At 38.6% G+C, this 18,657-nt stretch overlaps 1 protein-coding gene across 5 annotated transcripts in view; it reads right to left on the minus strand.

Annotated features, from left to right (window-relative positions):
• The window catches only part of PRDM5 (PR/SET domain 5), a 204,433-nt gene that overhangs the window by 109,684 nt on the left and 76,092 nt on the right, over positions 1–18,657 (minus strand). For all 5 annotated transcript variants that reach the window (XM_059924242.1, XM_059924241.1, XM_059924243.1 and 2 more), the window contains exon 4: positions 1,487–1,661. In XM_059924242.1, the coding sequence (XP_059780225.1) occupies positions 1,487–1,661 (175 nt within the window). The remainder of the gene's footprint in view (positions 1–1,486; positions 1,662–18,657) is intronic.

An 18,657-nucleotide genomic window follows, 5' to 3' on the forward strand; every position in this document is an offset into this window, starting at 1 on the left:
CAATTTCATGTATTGCTCTTTTTTCCATTTAATATTTTCTCAAGTCTAATTTTTTTTAAACTTAAGGTACCATAATTTACTTATTTAACCAAACTCTCCATTGCTTGACATTTGAGTGGATTCTTTGTTTCTTCTGATCACTGTTTGGTTGGTTTTGCTTCTGTTTTGGGGGGTTTTTGTTTGTTTGTTTTTTGGGTTTTATATTTTGCTTTTATAAACAAAACTGAATTCTAAAATAAAAATATCAACAATATAAGCACATGATTCATATGTTCTAAGAATCTGTGTAAGTTTCTGTTGATTCTTCTTACAAAAGTAATAGAAATTGATATCTTGTTAACTAAATAAAGAAAAATCAGGGTGGTAATAAGTAGGAGACTTATTTTTAAGGTAAAATTGTGGACACAGTAATACCGTACCCTGGGGGCAATGTTGAAAATAAATACAAAAATAAAGAAAACACAGAATAGTACAGAAATAATTCCCATCACCCCAAATCTGACATTCCAAACAGCATAATGCATATTTGGAAAGACAAAACAGATAGCCTGTCCTCATCTTCCTTTTAAATACTCCAACTAAAATAAAGAAACAGAAGCATAATCTGGCAATACTGGGAATACTCATACTTTTTCAGCCAACGACATACAGTTAGAATAGAAAATTCATATAAAAGACATTAATACCACAGTGACTAAAGAAACCAGTGTCGCTTCTGAAGTGGCTTTGTTAAGCAAAATGGAAAAATTCTCTATAGTTAAGTATCAGCCTTGTACAAAATGTGAACACCCTTAACACCATTCAAATTTCCCTCAAACCCCATCAGGAGTAAAATACAACATAACAGAAACAAGCCCTAATAACAATTGATTATTCCCTGGCAGATGACAAACAAGTGACATCTATCTCCTAGATTGCAGGGCTGATTTAAGCAAGTCTACCTATGGTCATCACACATTTTTGGTTACCCTACTAGAACAACCCAGCAATGCTGTAGGCCTCTATGATCAGAACAAAGAAGGATTTCCAGATGCTCCAGATTCTCAAAGGATCTTAAGAGTGAGGCCCAGGAATAATCCCACAGGGCCCAGCAGGACCTCTGCACTCACCTTTCCCCATGTGCAGATGAGAAAGTAGAGTCTCAAGAGTTAGTGACTTGCCTGGTTATAACATGGATGAATGGCAGACGCGGGGCTAGAGTACAAAAATCCTCATTACTAGCCACCCACCAGTGAGAGCAGTGGAAGCTGGGAGCTGCCCCTGACCTTGGCAGTCCTACAGGGCACATCCATCACCTACCCCAACCCATCATTCCCTTCCTGCTGGAAGAGAGGCACACAACTGGATATCCCCCGAGAGTTCTGACAAAAACTAACTTTATTTTGAGAACACCCTATTTATTATATTGTAATTATGATCAAGCACAGTTCAAACTTTATTTCTCCTACAGTTTTCATTCTCTCGGACCATCAGTTAGAGGTAATACCTTTTCTGCCAGCTGTTGAGCGTCCTTTAGCATTGTTACCTTCCTCTTCTTTGATCATGGTCATAATTTGCTGTTCTTCCTCATCGGCCTCCATGTCACTATCCAGGTAGCCAATCAGAAGCTCTGTATCTGTTTCTATATCTTCAATTGCCAAATAGAAAATGTTTTCTCCTTCCTGAGACAAAATTAAAAATATATGCTGTTATATGACCAATATATCTCAATAATAAAAAAAAAAGCTAAATCATTCCTTTCTGATAGTAACTAAGAAATCATTTTTAAGATACACTGAGTATCACGTGCTCATGAAAAGTTATGATTCCTTTTTTTATATCTCCACTTGATCTGAACACTGAAGATGGAAACTGACAATATTTAGTCACCTGGCAAATAAACTACAAATATGTATTAAAGATAGTGACATTTATATCTATCAAATGAAATAAGGATAATTATTTAAATTTCTAAAAGTTAAATTTTGCATCATTGATTGGCTTTATGCAGTAACACCTTGTGGAGGTCCATAAATGCAGTAGAAAATAAATCTGTTAAGTAATGGTGTCATTTCTGAACCCAAACAGAGAGCAATGAGATATCAATGATTTAATTATGATTCATATAAAATGCAAAACTGAAAGAAGAAGAAAACTTTCAAGTTATAACACAAACCAGAGGAACTGCAAATGAACCCTGAAAGAATTTCCAAAAAGCTGGACCGGGAATAGAAAAAAGACTAGGTACCTGGGAGGTTCAAAACATTGACTAGGTCATCACGTGTACCTAAATGCCACTAAAATGACAGAAGAAGAAAGCAAGTTCCACCCTTAACGTACCACCATTTTTTAGAAAATTCTAGAAGAAGAAATTAGCCAGGGTTGCTAACACAGAAGAAATCTCAACCCATAACACACTGAGAAGAGGAATGCAGCAAAGAATAACCCAAGGAAACCCCAGAGAAACTTTATACTTGGAACCAACGATACAAAAAGCCCCTCTGGGCCTGGGGCCAATTACCAGGGAAGCCAGAATTGGGGCTGCTTAGCCGGCAGTCCCCAGGAGAAACCCCCTGAATTGATGTCTTTTACACAGTTGAGGATTTGTTCTGGGAGGGCTCCTAGCTTGGCTGCTGAGGATAAAGAGAAGCAAAGCATAACCTGAACTGCGGTGGGCAAGTGAGGGAAGGAAGAGGACAATAAGCTCCACCCAGGAGTGATATCCAATAAAGCAAAGAACACAGAACAAAGCCTCCTCTCCTTTGGCAATATCATAGCACCTAGGTGAGGGAGGGAGAGACAGAGGAGGAGGAGGAGAAATCTGTAATGAACGTATGCATGTATCTATATGTATGCATACACAAGCAGAACCCCATGAAAAACTGGAAAATATGCCTCAAACTGTTATAAAGTCATCATTTTGAGGCTGGGAGAAGTAGGAGTCTATATTGAATACTGTTTTAGTTTCTTCTTACAACAAAGATTACTTTGCCATTTTAAAAACAATAAATATTAGAAAATTCCATGGATGAGACAGAAATTATGATCACATTTATCAAATACTGTGTAAGGGAGGATTGATTCAAAAGTTCAAAGCAATGAAGCACATTTAACCATTAGCTGCATTTAATTAAATGAAGTTCCTGTAATATTTTACAGCATTCTTGGAAGTTCATGAATTTCATAGCTACAGAAACACAGAAAGTTATTTCTAATTAAGAACACCGTTAACTGCTATACAACTGTTACTTTTAGTGCAACAAAAACAAACAAAAACTAATGTGGACACTCAGCAAAAGAAAGATTTCTTTTTCAATTAACTCAGAAGCGGCACTTTCCAGGTTTTGGAAACTACTTGCTAAAAGAGTCACCAAAGCAACAAAGGGCTCACCTAATGAAGATTTCAGAAAATAATCATAAATCTTAGTGGTTATCTGATCAATATCCAAGAAAGTTAATTGAAATGTCTTTCCAGCATATTAGTCATTAATTTTATAATGAATGACCTTCATAGCACCAAGAGAAGATAATAATTTTTAATTGTAAAACACGATAGCATTAACTTAAACGGCAATCATAACACACAACATGCCTATTTAGGGGTTCTGTAATAAAAGAAAATTTTAACATACCAGTTAAAACTTCAATTTAATGAAAGTAATGGTTGCATTACAAGCTCCAAGGATCAAGGACACGTTCTACCTGTATGCCAAACATGTGGTAAGAGGAATGTCATGACAGGTATTGCTCCAATCTATTTATTTAATGGAGATATCTAGATATCTCTCTACATATAATTCCTACCACTACCCGGACCAAGAGCCTCTTCCTTTTCATTTGCCTCCACAATAAAATTATTGTAAGAAGTATCCTGTTAAATTGCTTCCTTCCTGATTCAATCACTCAACAACCTTTCATTATATTATTCTCCTTCTTCAAAACCTCTGATTGTCAGAACCTGCCGGATTTCTAATCCCTGGCGCTCTCTCAAACTCTCTGGGGTGATTTTCCCCACCTGTAGGTTCATCCCAGGCCCAATCTCTGGCCCTTTGGCAAGAAGGATTTAAACAACGTTGACCCAGCACTATGGGGCTGAGCATCAACTCCCGGTTGTCATTAGGCTGGCCATGACCTCCAGCTTTGATAACTGTTTCAATATTCTGATCCTTAAATTTACTTCTCTTTATTTCAGCTACGGTTTCTGGTCAATGGGTTTGCGGCTTATTCCCCTGAACACAGGTCCTCCTAGCAGAATCACTCCTTGCATTTACATTTTAGGGATTAAGCGCCTTCCTGGGACTTTGCCTGGGGGCTGGGGTCCTGCTTATGGATCCTGTCGCGGGCTCTAGGGGACTTCGCTGAAAATTCAACTTTAACTGAAAGAAAGCTGTGCAACATCATGGTGTGTTCAAAAGCAAATGCTCCTTAGTCACAGGTTTTCACTGTATTAGTGATCCAGATACAAAAGAGTGAGTGATTTTACAACTGTTATGCATCTCCTGCATTATTGTCCATCATTATGAATTTTTTGTGGTTTTCAGTCGTTTCATTTTGCTTTATTTGTATATCGTCTTCAGCTAATTATGTCTACTGTAAGCTGTTTGTAGTATCAAAAAGTTACAACAGCCTAAACATCCGACAAAATAAGTTGAAAAAGAATAAAAGTCTAACAATTGGCTTTAAAAGATTTATCAAATGTCATTTGTATAGAAAAAAACATATATCAAGGTGTCCCCCAAAGAAAAGGATATGAACAAAGGTGTCAACAGACTTTGTTTCTAAATAGAGGAAATTGTACTTTGCATAGTCTCCTGCTAGCCCACGTGTTTCAATTTTTCTAGAGTTAACAAGTATTACTTTTGTAGTAAAAGGAAAAAATAAATAATAAACAAACTAGGTTCCGTGACACCAGGAATCGGTACTAAATAGTAATAAGAGCTTTGGGATGGCCAGGGTTCAAGTCTCCTTCTATGATTAATTAGCTGTGGAACTGAGCAAACAGCTTCATCTCTCAAACCACCAGTTTCCTCATCTATAAAATGGAGAAAATAATGCTGCCTATCTCATAGGCTGGTTGTGAGGATGAAAAGTGAGAATATTTGTAAAATCTAGCAAGGTGCCTGGCACAAGTTAAGTATTCATTAATGATAAGTACTGCTATCATTATTAGTATTACTATTAAACAAAACTTGAAAGTCAGTGGTTAAAATATTTATTTTTCAAAATTTGTTCCAATTAGACTGTCACATAAGCTAAGTTGCTATGACAATGCTAAATTTCATTCGGCTGAACTGCTGTCAAGCCAAAATATAATTCAACTCCACTGCCTGCCTACCAGAGCTCTGAAATGCTCTGGATTTCTGATTGTCATGCTCTGTTCACTTGCTAAAGTGCTCATGTTTTACTCTGGTTTGGACCTCAGGTACCAATTGCTTGTCTGATCTATACTATACCTCAAGTGACCAACCACCTGCTTTCCCTGAGGGGTTTCCATGACATGCGGTTTTCAGTGCTGAAACTGAGAGAGTCCTGGGCAAGCCAGGACCGTGAGTCGCTCTAGCTACACCCATCGTGCTCTCCAAAGCACACTCTAAGCTCTCCTTAAGACTTCCTGGGACTTCTCTGGCGTCCAGTGGTTAAGACTCCGCGCTTCCACTGCAGGGGGCGCGGGTTCGATCCCCGGTCGGGGAACTAAGATCCCACAGGGCACGCGGTGCAGCCAAAAAAAAAAAAAAAAAGATTTCCTAACAATAATATTTACTGCCCCCCCCCGCAGTATCCAACAGCTCAGGATTCTCAATATATGGTACCAGTCCTGTCCCAAATAAGGCTCCAACGGCTTACCAACTGGTAATCTAAACCCACACTTCATCCTCTCATCCCCAACTATCCTTCAAGCTAACCTGCCTTCTGTTCTTCAGTCCAAATGGGACACTTCCTCTCAGAAAACACTGAACTCATTCCTCCTCAGTACAACTGCAAAGATGCCACCTGGCCTCCCAGCTACGACTCCTCAGCAACGTCTGAGACACAGCCCACGTTCACCCTCCATGAAACCTTTTCTAATCTACTACATTCGTGTAGGTTCCAGGAGTTCTTCAATTGGACACTTACCTGTAATTTATTTCTGCGGTTTTCATCATTTAATTCATGTGATCAACGACATTCATGTGTTCTTCTTGTCTCCCCAAAGATGGTTTCTTCAAGGAAGTGAACAAGAATCGCCATGCATCCCCACAGCATAAGCTATACTCATAATAGTTGCTCAATATTGTACAGATATGCATAGTAAAAGAGAACACTAATATGCTTGTGTCTACAGAAGAAAAGCACTTACTAGTAAAAAGTTCACTAATATTTGCCTTCATTTACTTTTGGTGGGAGGCTATTACAGTAGTCCAGGTCACGGACAGTGGTGACATGGGAGGATTATGGCAGGGAAACAGTGGCGACGGTGAGAAGTAATCAGATTCTGAGTATGATCTGAAGAGAAGCTGACACCATTTCCTGATGGACTGTATATGGAATGTGGGAGGAGGAGAAGGGTCAAGGAGGAGAACAAGGTGATGAAGTTTTCCCTCAAGAGTTCACAGATGTTACTCTATATAATAATAATTCTTCCTAAGGATTCAAACTAAAACACCAACTACACATTTTTGCTTTAAATATGTATCTTCTCTGTATGTATAAATGTATTTTCATGTGGTCCTTCACTCAGGGGCCCAAGAGTATTACTCAATTCAGCCATTTTAAAGCTAATTACTATTCTTTCTTTCTTTCTTTTTTTTTCTCTTGTGGCCGTACCGCTCAGCCTACGGGATCCTAGTTCCCAGACCAGGGATCGAACCCAGGCCCTCGGCAGTGAAAGCGCACAGGCCCAACCACTGGACCGCCAGGGAATTCCCTAAAGCTAATTTCTATTCTTCAACAAATCTGCAAAGTTAAGAGTCATTCAAAATCCCCAATGGAAAAAAATTTATTTTAGGTAATAAACTACTTGCAAAGCTCTTCCTCTGGACAGCCAATGCAATCTGATAACAAAAGCATAGAATTCTGATGTTTCTTAAGAAAGCTGAAAAAAATAGTGGTGGCTTGGATTTTATTAGCGTCATCACTGTGATAACATCACATATTATGGAATTCAGATTTACACGCAAATTTACACACACAAAAACGTCTCTGAGAATTCTGATTGTCAGAGTTTCCGAAACAAACTTATGTAATGAAGACAAACAAATCCAGAAAAAAGCAATAATCTGACTGGGATGATTCAACAGGAAAGTCAGAGGTAGTGCCACGTGGTACGGCCACTACAGAGCGTTCTCGAGGCAGGGGGCGCCACCGAAGTTCGTATGCACTGAAAGAATCATTTCTGAATTCAGAAAGTATAGAAGAATAGCCGTATGAACAGACGTATTCAACTGTCATGAATTTTGAATGCGTTAACTTAGTGTAAATAAAAATACTATCATCAATACCAATATCTCATACCACACTAGGAACCTATTCTTCGCTTACCAGGGTACCTTAGCACACTGAGCACACTGACCGGGAAGTTCCACCACAGGAATCAGTCCATGGGCAAAGGAATCCCAGCCCCTGCTCCAGAGCAAGAACCCAGGCCTAGGCAGGAGGACGAGGACAGTGGGATCTAGGAACTGATACTACTCTGCCACTCTCCGGCTATGTGGGCATCTCCCTTATCCCTGTGGGCCTCAATGTCCTCAACCATAAAGCAGAAAAAACTAATACCCCGTCAAAAGACAGCTTTGGCTTTCCCACTCTTGGGCTCTTTCCCCTTAGGCAAGTCTCCTATCACCTCTGGAAAATGACTCAGGTGAACTTTTATTCTCTCATTCCTTCCAGAGCTGGATTCAAGCACAAGTGAAATAAACTCATCTTCATGAGAACCGAGTTAATGAATATGAAGGGAAAAGTACGCCTACGTGCTGATGTGATCATGGCTTCTCCTCTCGGGCCTCACTCTACCGGAAGGAATGGAATGGAGAGACCCATTTAACTGGGCTGTCAAGGAAAAAGCTGGAATATACAACCTTGTGAGGTTAGAGGGCCCCCTCCTTGGAAATCACATCAGATAACGTAAGCCATCACTAGGTAAGATTTCGTCAATGTGACTGCTTCTGTACGGTGACCACACTTAGGACCAAATAAACTAAACATGCCTTCCAGTCTAATCCTTTCTGATTCTATCACCATCTCAAAACATTTACTCCTGGATATCTAGGAGATGTAACTAAATTTCCTATCTCCTTTCGCCATCCGACATTATGTATAAACCTCAACTTTCTCTGACAATTTGCCCATTGTCCCTTCCGAAGTACCACGCCTCACTAGGATAGATTTCCTGAACTCATGCATTTGAGGTTCAGTTCTGCTATTTCTAAACAGCAAAAGTAACTGTCTCTTGTTTTGCAAAGAAATACTAATCCTCACTGTGTGCAAATAAACATAACTCCAGAAGAGGCCATGGGTGACTTGGTATTTCAGCTGCATCTGTCTGTAACTTAACTTGGTATTTGTTTATTTGTTGGCAGACTGCCGTCAACATGTGGACTATGTAAGAAAAACCACGATTTTTAAATTGGCAAAGGCCCAATTCACTGTACTGAAAAGGTAGTAAGCTGCGAAAATCCAGACTATCTAGCTAAGACGACTAATGGGTAATCAGCACAAAAGGAAGTATCTTCAAAACAATTCTTGGTCTTACAAATTCAAACAATCTATACCAGTGTGGGGCGGGGGAAGTTTGGACTTCTACTCAATAATCAATAGACGTAGGAGACAAGTGACGAAGGTAGAGAAAAGAAAATATAATGAAATAGTAAAAATTCCACATTTAATATCCTGTCACTTAACTTTTCCTTACTAAAATCCTGAATCAGTCTCAACATCATTCCTATAGGGTTCCATACACAAAACTAAAAAAATCAGGAAAAAAAAAATCATTTCCGCAGCAAAATTCACCAACTGTATCTATTAACTTTGAGCTAACGATAAAACCAAAAATACTTAAAATGAGACATAACTATGACAGATCATAGCATTCCAATTTATTCACCACTCCCCTCCCAGTAGGAGGACGAGGCCAAGCAGCCATGTGGCTCAGAGCGCTGCAGGTGGGGGGCATGCTGTATCAGGTTTGACCAGGTGACTTGCGCTGACCCATGAAATGTGATTAGAAGCAAAGTGAACCATGTCCAAGGGAAAGCTTTCAGAGCCATCACATGTGTGGGTCACTGCTCTTTCCCCTGTGTCAGGAAAATGCATGTCCCTGATAAGGGCGTTCCTTCAGACACCAAGTGGAATGGAGCTGTGGATAGAATCGCAGCTTCCAGCAGCCCATACTTGTGTGCACAAGAAATAAATCTTCATTGCTATAAACCACTAAAAGTTTAGGGTTGTTTGTTAGAGCAGTCTTCTTGGCAAAAGTTGACTGATACAATAACTTAAGCAAAATAACATTTTTAAAAATTATTTTGAGAGTGAGAAGAAAACATCTCTCAATCAAGGAAAATAGTATTTAAGATAGTGAATAGTGCAGGATAAGCTAATTTCATGTTTAAAGTGCATTAAATTTCCTATAAGAAAAATGAAGACAAATGCAAATAAAATCGTCTCTTCTCTAATCACAACTCATAATTAGCCACATAGCAAGAAAAAAATTTAATAAGATTCCTAGGAACGGGATACTATATTAAACAAAAAATCAAATCTATAAGCAAAGAATATCAATTACAAATCACTAACACATATACGTATCTTTCTTTGAGGAGTTCAAGCAGAGATAGTAATGTTTGAAGCATCATAAGAAACAAATCTGACATCATAGAGAAAAAAAGTCAAGAGAAAAGATGAGAAGAATAAAAAGAAAAATTTGCTATATAGAAAAGAAGTGATGTGATCCTAAGAAACTGGCTCTTCACAGGAAAAAAAAAAACTACCATACCTCAGCTACTTTATTTAAAGGTAAGTTATCAATATTGACAGGCCAAAAAATTCTAGAATAAGATAATGCTATGGAGAATAGGGTAGCTATTTTATAAACAAGGGATTAGAAGGCATATTGTGTTCCTACAGTACAGTTGCTCTATTTTTCATATACAATGTTTAAAGGTTACTTTCCATTTACAGTTATTATAAAATATTGGCTGCATTCCCCATGTTGTACAATACATCCTGGAGCCGATCTTACACCCAATAGTTTATACTTCCTACTCCCCCACCCCTCCCCTTCGCTCCCCACTGGTAACCACTAGGTTTGTGGTTTATCTGTTGAGTCTGCTTCCTTTTTTTGTTATATTCACTAGTTTGTTGTATTTTTTTTCGATTCCACATATAAGTGATAACATGCAGTATTTGTCTTTCTCTGTCTGACTTATTTCACTTAGCATAATGCCATCCAAGTCCACCCATGTTGCTGCAAATGGCAACATTTCATTCCCTTTTTTGATCTGTTTTATATTGGAAATGCTTTTAACTGACCTTCAATTAACTGGCTCCCAGATTTACCTGACACTCTGCATATCCTAAAATCTGCCGAATGACGCTCAAGGCCACACCCTCTCAGTCAGCAGCCTGCGCCCTGGCTTGCCTACACGCTCTTATCCTCATCACTTGACTTGCTTGCTTGAGTCCCAAGGGTCAGTTGTGTTTGTTCCCGCACCAGTTTATGCCACTGGTACAAGTTACTGTAATTATGTAACTTAGCTAAACACTACATAAAGCAAAAATATATGAGGCAGAAAAAAATTCAATAGTTTCTAAGAAGATCAACTGAAGGTTTTGGAAAGACTTGCAAAGCAACCTGAGTGCAGAATCCTTCTATTTGTATGATTTCCTCCCATCTTTTATAATTGCTTTGCTTTGTGTAATTTGACAGGTTTTTTTTACAGCCTTACCTTTGTGTCTTTTAGTAAAACTGGATACTATACAGAGTGGTTATGAAAAAAAATATGGTAGCAAACTCTAGTGAGGGAACCTAAACGCAGAATCACAAAGAATTTGGTCACAGATCAAAAACCTGGCAAATAAATGTATATTTCTAAAACAAGTTAAAATACAATGGTTGAAATATCAATTCTATGATAATTCTTTTTCTATTAATCGACCAAGTACTGGTCCATATCACATCAGAAAACAGGGTTTCACCCAAATTATTATATAAGCAAGCCGGAGCTATAGGTCCCCCAAACATTCCTCCCTAACCATCTAGCTGGCCCTCTCAAAGTATTTCCCCTAGATCTGTATTTATTTAGCTGTATCCCCAACTGGGCTGTAAAGTGCATGGGGAGGGGACTATTTACCTGTATTATATATAAATTATCGTTCACCAAACAGGCATCATTCTAAACTGCATAAGCATTAGCTAAGCACACTCCCTTCTCCTGTCTCCTCCCTTCCCCAAAGACTCCCAGCTCCCTGAGGGCAGGCACTCTAGTATATTCCTCTTTGTACGAATCTCAATACTGATGCAACACCTTGCTCACAGAAGGGTGTCAACAAAGGATCTGCTGAATTGAACTAAGTAAGAGGGAAACAAATGCAATTTCCTTTTGAATTAATAAGACAGTAAAAGCAAGAATGTCATTCAGGGAAGTGAAACTCACTACAAAGAGGGTTCTAGAATCCATTTCCCAACCCTAACAAATTCTTAAGAATTCAAAAGTTAGCCAACAGTTGGGAACACTTCAACCAGCTGGAAATAAGGGAACAAATTTAGACAAGCAGATGTGTTCCCTAGAAAGAAGACCAGAGTCAGGCCAAGCATACCCCACTCAACATACCTAGAGTTAATTCAAAAACCTGTTAAAGAAACTGAATATTCATTCAACACGTTTATTGTAGCACATAATGTGCACAGTACTGCAGAATACTCACATTCACAAGAATACCCATATTTGTTCCTGTCCTGAAGCACTTAAAATGCTCTCAGTGGAAACAGAACAAAATGGTTAAATTACAATAAAGTGCAAAAAGGGCCAAGACAGTTGTACAGAGAGTAGCAGCTGTAGAACTTGGGGAGGTAATTTCACAACAGTGTTTGAAATTCACAAGCTGGATGGGTTTTGGACAAGGTAAGATCATGAGAAAATGGGTTTATTAAAGTAGGGAAAACAGCATCAGCAAAGTCACAGCATCACAGAGGGTATATTTGCGCTATGAAAAGAACAAACCTAGCTAGAACACTGGGCATTACAGGAAAGTTGCAGAAAACTAGACAGAAAAAGCAGCTTCAACACATGGAAGTACTGAAAAGTCAGGCAAAGATTAAACATGCCCTGTGAATTACAGCATTTCAGGAAAATTACAAGGCAAGCACAACAGGCTGACGTGACAGAAAAAAGATTGAAAGTAGAAAACTGCAAGATGTTTTTTTATTTGATCAATGTGATGGTATAGTTCATGTGTCAACTTGGCTGGACCACAGGGTGTCCAGATATGTGGTCAAACATTATTCTGGGTGTGTCAGTGTGAGTGTTGTTGGATGACATTAACGTGTGAATCAGTAGACTGAGTAAAGCAGACGGCCCTGCACAGCGTGGGTGGGCCTCACCTAATCAGTTGAAGGCTTGAACAGAATAAAGGCTGACCTGTCAGGGAGTAAGAGCGATTTCCTTCTGCCTGACTGCCTTCAAAGTGGGACACTGGCTGTTTCCAGACTTTGGACTCAAGCTGAAACATCGGCTCTTCCTGTGTCTCAAGCCTAAGGGCCTTCAGACTTGAACTACACCACTGATTATCCTGGTTCTCAGACCTTCAGACTTAGACTGGAACTAGAGCATCAGCTTCCCCTGGTCTCCAGCTTGCTGACTCATCCTGCAGCTCTTGGGACTTGTCAGCCTCCACGATCACGTAAGCCAGTTCCTTATAAGGAATCTCTTTATATACATACAAACACACACACACACACACACACACACACACACACACATACATCCTATTCATTCTGTTTCCCTGGAGAACCCTAGCTAATAAAATGAAACTTAAAATTTAAGATGTTTGTTATACTGTTACAATAGAATCTATATGAAAAACTAAAGTACATTTGAAATACCTTCTGGTGAAAGAAAACATATTAACCTAGACATGAGTTTTTATTTTAACTAAAACGAAACACTTCTGATAGAGATAAGTAATTCATTTGAAAAAAGAATTCTGTGAGCACTTTACGTACCAAGAACTACGCAAGGACTAAGTATAATGTAGTGAAATAAAACAGATACAGCGCCTACCCTCAAAGAGCTTACAGACTGGGAGTGGAGTCTGCCATGAATCAACCACGAGAGAAACAGAAAATGACTTGATAAGTGTGAGAGCAGAGAGGGACATGGTGCTACTGGAGCATGTAGCGGAGAGAGCTCACCTCCTCCAGGGTTAAGGGACGGCTTCCTGGTAATGTGATAACTTAGCTTGGATTCGAAGGACACAAATAGGAAGAACCCAGCAAAGGGAAAATGCATGTGCGAAGCAATGGAAGGGACTCAGACATTTAATAGCTGACAAAAAGTATAAGGTGCAAAAAAAAAAAAAGAAAGAAAGAAAGAAAGAAAGAAAGAAAGAGGCTGGCTAGGATGGTAGGTGGTTTCGGAGAAGCCAAAGGAAGAGATGTTTCAGGATGGAGGCACTTGTCAGCAACACCTAATGCTGCTGCAAAGATCTAGCAAAAAGCCTTGAGTGGCTTAGTGACCTGGAGAGCAGAGGTGACCTGAGAGAGAACCACTGGAAGGCTGAGGGAGGAAGAAGCCTGGTCAGGGTGGGCTGAGGGCACTGGTGGTGAGAGAAACGGAGACCCGGCATATGGACAATTCAGGGAAGGAGAAAGGGTCCCTGCTGGAAGGGAATATGGAATCAAGAGGGAAAGACTTTGAATAGAAAGAGAAACCTGATGTTTAAAACCAACGAAAAGAATCCTGTTGAGTGTGAGCGGGTAAATATCAAATGGAGAAAAGGGATAACCTACATTGTAAGTGTTCATCAGGAGGAGATACATGGGTGGAAGGCCTGTTCTTAAGAAAGAGGAGGGACCCTTCTCTATGTGGGAGAAAGGAGAGAGAACAGGTGCGGCTGTAAGTAGGTGTGCATGTTTGATGTCAGAAGTTGCAGAATCTGTTAAGTATTATTTATATCACTTTTCTTAACATTCACCAAAATAAATGAAAAATGTACCTTCTTAGAACATCTTTTTAATTTGCAAGTATTTACACACATTAAAACAGGCTACTTATATTCTTTTATAGAAGGATACTCTTGACTACTGAACCCCCAAATCAAGTGTACTCAATCCCAAATAACTTTTGCCTGTGATTTCTCCTGTAAGTCTCACAGTTACATATTTCACTAATTTTGGCAATAGGTCAATTGTAAACATCTCCGCAATTTCATTTATTAAAAATATATTTAATGACTAAATGGGTAAAGGTGGTCATAAGGTATGAACTTCCAGTTATGACATAAGTCTTAGGGATATAATGTACAGCATGGTGAACAAAAAGAAATATTTGAAGTATATATTCGTCACTGCTTTAAAATGTACATGTATTCCTCTGAGTCTTCTAGATAAAAACTGGGCTCAGCACGCCTCTGTCTCTGGGAGAACCTGGATACCAAAATGGCATGTCCGACTAACTGGGTCAGAAAGCTCTGCTCGACCACTTCTAGGCTTTATCAACTTGACCTCAGCTTTTTCATCTGCAGAATGGGTATAATACTACTACTTTTGGGGGAACTGTTGGAGTTAAATGAAATAATGCTGATGCAAAAATTCTACAAATTTTTATAATGGGCCAAAGTCGCACAGTTTGAAATCTCATTTCATAAGCATGGATAATCAGTTTTTATTTGTTTTGTTTTCACTTACTGATTGACTTTCTAGAGGTAAAAATATCGTGGGGTTTCCTATGGGTTTTAGATGATGTCAACAGAGTATTAACATATGTGTTACCCAACAGCAAGGTGCAAAGTATTTCAAGGGATTATTATGAATCTCCCTTGTGTACAACATGACATTGGTCCTACTGAATTGAAACAAAGCAGAACATATTTATAGAAGTTTAATACAAGCATATAAATGCTTGATAATAAGCATTTTAAATCTGAAAAAGTAGAAAAATAAAAGCTACATATAAGCATACTACATTCCAAAGTCTAGAAATGGGCACAGAATTAAGTCACATAGGGAAAGCTCTCAAAAGCCTAGCTGGCTTTACATGCTATTGCTTGAAGAAAAGTAGGGTAAATTCTCAGCAAGAATGACCATGTGCCTTTTTGTTCCTGTCTCCTGTTGAAAAACTAATAGAACAGACAGATGTGTAAACCACCATAAAGTGTACACAACCATATCTCAAGGGACTTAATTACCACAGGAAAAGAAACCAGGAAATGCTGCTTTAATCTCTGCGCACTGAGGTGAATTTAATAAAAATGTTCATTAAATACCAACTTAAGAAATCACAGACACATTAGTCAATTGATTACCCATTTAATTAAGTACAGTAGGCCCTCCGTATCCCGCATCCATGGGTTCTGCACCTGAGGATACACAGAGCTGACTATATTACACCATTTTATACATAAGGGATTTGAACACCCACAGATTTCAGTAGATATAGGGGTCCTGGAACCAATCTCCCACGGATACTGAAGGATGACTGTGTGATAAAAAGTGTGTATAGTTTTGACATAAATCAGTCATGATAATGATACATTTAATTACTTTCTAGACTCCTGTTAAACAAAGTTCCAAGTGAAAGGAAACGCCATACTCAATCTCAGAACTCCTCTTCCACTGGACTCTGTTTCTCTTGATGCAATGAAGCACCCCAGTAAGCAGTCGTCCTTTCTCCTTTCCCCAACCTGTCTTTTTTGAATCATATGAGACTTCCAAAGAGGATGAAGACACAATTAAGGATGATTAGATCAGGTTCTAAGGTAACATTTCTCCTAAGGCTTTGTGAGCCAGTTTCCTCAAAATCTTGAATTTAACACACTTAGCTGAATACAGTGTAACTTTGTTGTGCAGCTTACATTAATTGAAAGATATATAAATTGTAAGAGAAACTGTACACCTTCTTTTGAATATCTTATCAGTTCAGTGATGGAATGTGGAACTTCACATTTTACTTTTTATTGCCTAGTAGTAGCTGAACCTTTTAGGAGAATCTGTTCATGAAGTGGATAGAGTAGTTTTCTCTAAATAGAAATTTCCGTAGAAAACCCAACTGTCACTGATAAATAAGTAAGTGTGGCTAATTCTAGTGTTTTCTGTTATATGCATTAAATTGATTGCACTTTGCAGTTTATTACCTATTTTAATACCAATCATTAAAAACTAAATCTAAAACACATCATAAAATATATCTCCAATTTTGAAAAACAAAAACAAATCATTTCCTTCTTTACGTTCACACACAAAAATATCTTGCCTGGCAACAAGTAGTATGTATACTTAATTTTAGGTGTCTAGATTTTAGTTTTAACACTTAAAAATAAATTTCATATATAATATATATGTAATATATATAATATTTATATTTATTAGTTTAATTTCTTCCTCTGATAAATGGGGTATTCATGTTGTTTGCTTCACTGCATCAATAACAACTACCTCTTCTTTTCACTACATTTTTTAGCAACTAAAAGATTTTAAACTTTCTTCTTTTTAATTTCTACCATACCTCTTCTTAAACTTTGTAATGGCATAGGCTGGTTCCAGCGTATCTAATGCAATGTTGATTAATTCTCAAATACCAATCTTTCATTATTACATTTGTTAAGTGTGATTTGAAAGAACCCTACCACTTCACAGCAAAGACCTCCTGTCCCATTAACCTTTGCTATTTCATTCCTCTATATCCCAGGTTTCTGAGTTAGTCCAGACTGGATTGTCTAGCTGTTACTCAACAGAGTGTCTGAATTTAAGACTCTGATTGCCTGTGGTTATGTCTGTAAAAAGACTTGACATAATGATGAGGTGCTATTGGCCGCACAGTCGTCTGGCTAAGAGATAAAAATGCCTACACTGTAGACTGAGATGTGTACACATGTACCATACATACTTAGCAGGGACAGAGTGAAAGTGTCCCTGCCAGACCAAATACTCACATGCACGCAAACTGCAGGCCAGAGTTCAAGTGGAAGCATTTGCTCTCGGTTATTTCAAAGGAAATAGACATAAGGGTTTTCCAAGTTGACAAGGCGCATGCAACTAGGTGTACCACTTCCGGAAAAAGTCAGCAGAGGAATCATGTGAGCAAGCACCCACTGGGCCCCACTAGACGCATCCATGCAGGGTGGGCAGGGTGAAAACAAACAAAACTGACACAGACTGTTCTTGAAGAACTCAGACTAGTGACAGAAATTCATAGGTAAATAAATCATTCCTCTAAGTGAGACCATCGATATATTACGTGGTTTGGGTTTCTGTTCTGGTGGTGTGGGGAATATTTTTAATTAAATATTTTTTAAGTTTTAAATTTTAAATCCAATATTAAATAGAATTTAATTCTAAATGAATAATAATAATAAATTTAAATTAAGTATTAAATATAAGACTCAGCACATTTTCCTCCACAAAGAATCATTTCACAGAATTTCTATTTTCAATTCTATTTTATACATTCACTATCTCTAACACCCTGTTACCAAAGACCCCAAATCAATTAGGAAACACACACTCTTCAGCCCTCTGGCTTCCTTTTGGTTAATGCTTTGCTGGGTTACAAAATTATGAGCCTTTTAAATGATTTCTAGGGACGCTGCCTACTAGTATCCAGCATTCACCATTCTGAAAGACAGCTGAGAGCAGGCAGAATGTAGATGTGTTCTCTAGGAAACAGCCAACCTGCACAAAACCTCCTTCTTTAAAAAAGCTGAAAAGTGGCTTAGCACAAACATCATAATGATCCCAAACCTATCTCTAAGGTTGCCAAACCACTGTACCTAGTAAAGGTCTCTGCACAGCACAAGACATCTTCTACGCCAGGACATTTCTTGTGTCTATGAAGTCCTAATTATCTTTCCTAAGGGAAGACAGGCCACACAGCCACAGCCAGCAAAGTCACAGTAAACAGTGGTCCAGTGGCCTTAGCAGACGCGTGTGTCCCTGTGCATCCAACAACCGAGGTGCCCAGGAGCCATGATCCAGGCGGCTGCAGCCACAGTCAGGAGCGGGCCCCTTATGGTTCCATCATTCCATCCAGCAGGTTGTCCTGTCAGTGGTGAACATTTACTGAGAAGTCTTCTACATGCTTAGAATTATATTAGCTACCTTGAGAGGAATTTAGAGGAAATAAAACAGATTTCGTTCTGTTTTACATAGAGACAAAACTATAAAGACAACAACTACGGACCTGGCAGGGAGAGTGATAATGCAAATACTTGCTAACATATATTGGCACATATAGGGGTCAGGGGTTTTGCATATGTTATCTCATTTAATATAATCCTCACAAAAATCCAGTGAGGTAGGTATTATTACCACTAATTCACAAAGAGGAACAGAGTTTTAAAGATTATTTTTACTGCTATGAAAACAGGAACTAGATCATCTTTTTAACTATAATATCTCCAATGCTGAGCACAGGCCCTGGCACACAGCAGACGCTTGGGAGCTATGGGTTGACTGAATGAGTTAAATAAATTGCTCAGCCAGTGAGGTTA

This window comes from Balaenoptera ricei, chromosome 5 (assembly GCF_028023285.1).
Source record: "Balaenoptera ricei isolate mBalRic1 chromosome 5, mBalRic1.hap2, whole genome shotgun sequence".
In the NCBI taxonomy this organism is placed as follows: domain Eukaryota; kingdom Metazoa; phylum Chordata; class Mammalia; order Artiodactyla; family Balaenopteridae; genus Balaenoptera; species Balaenoptera ricei.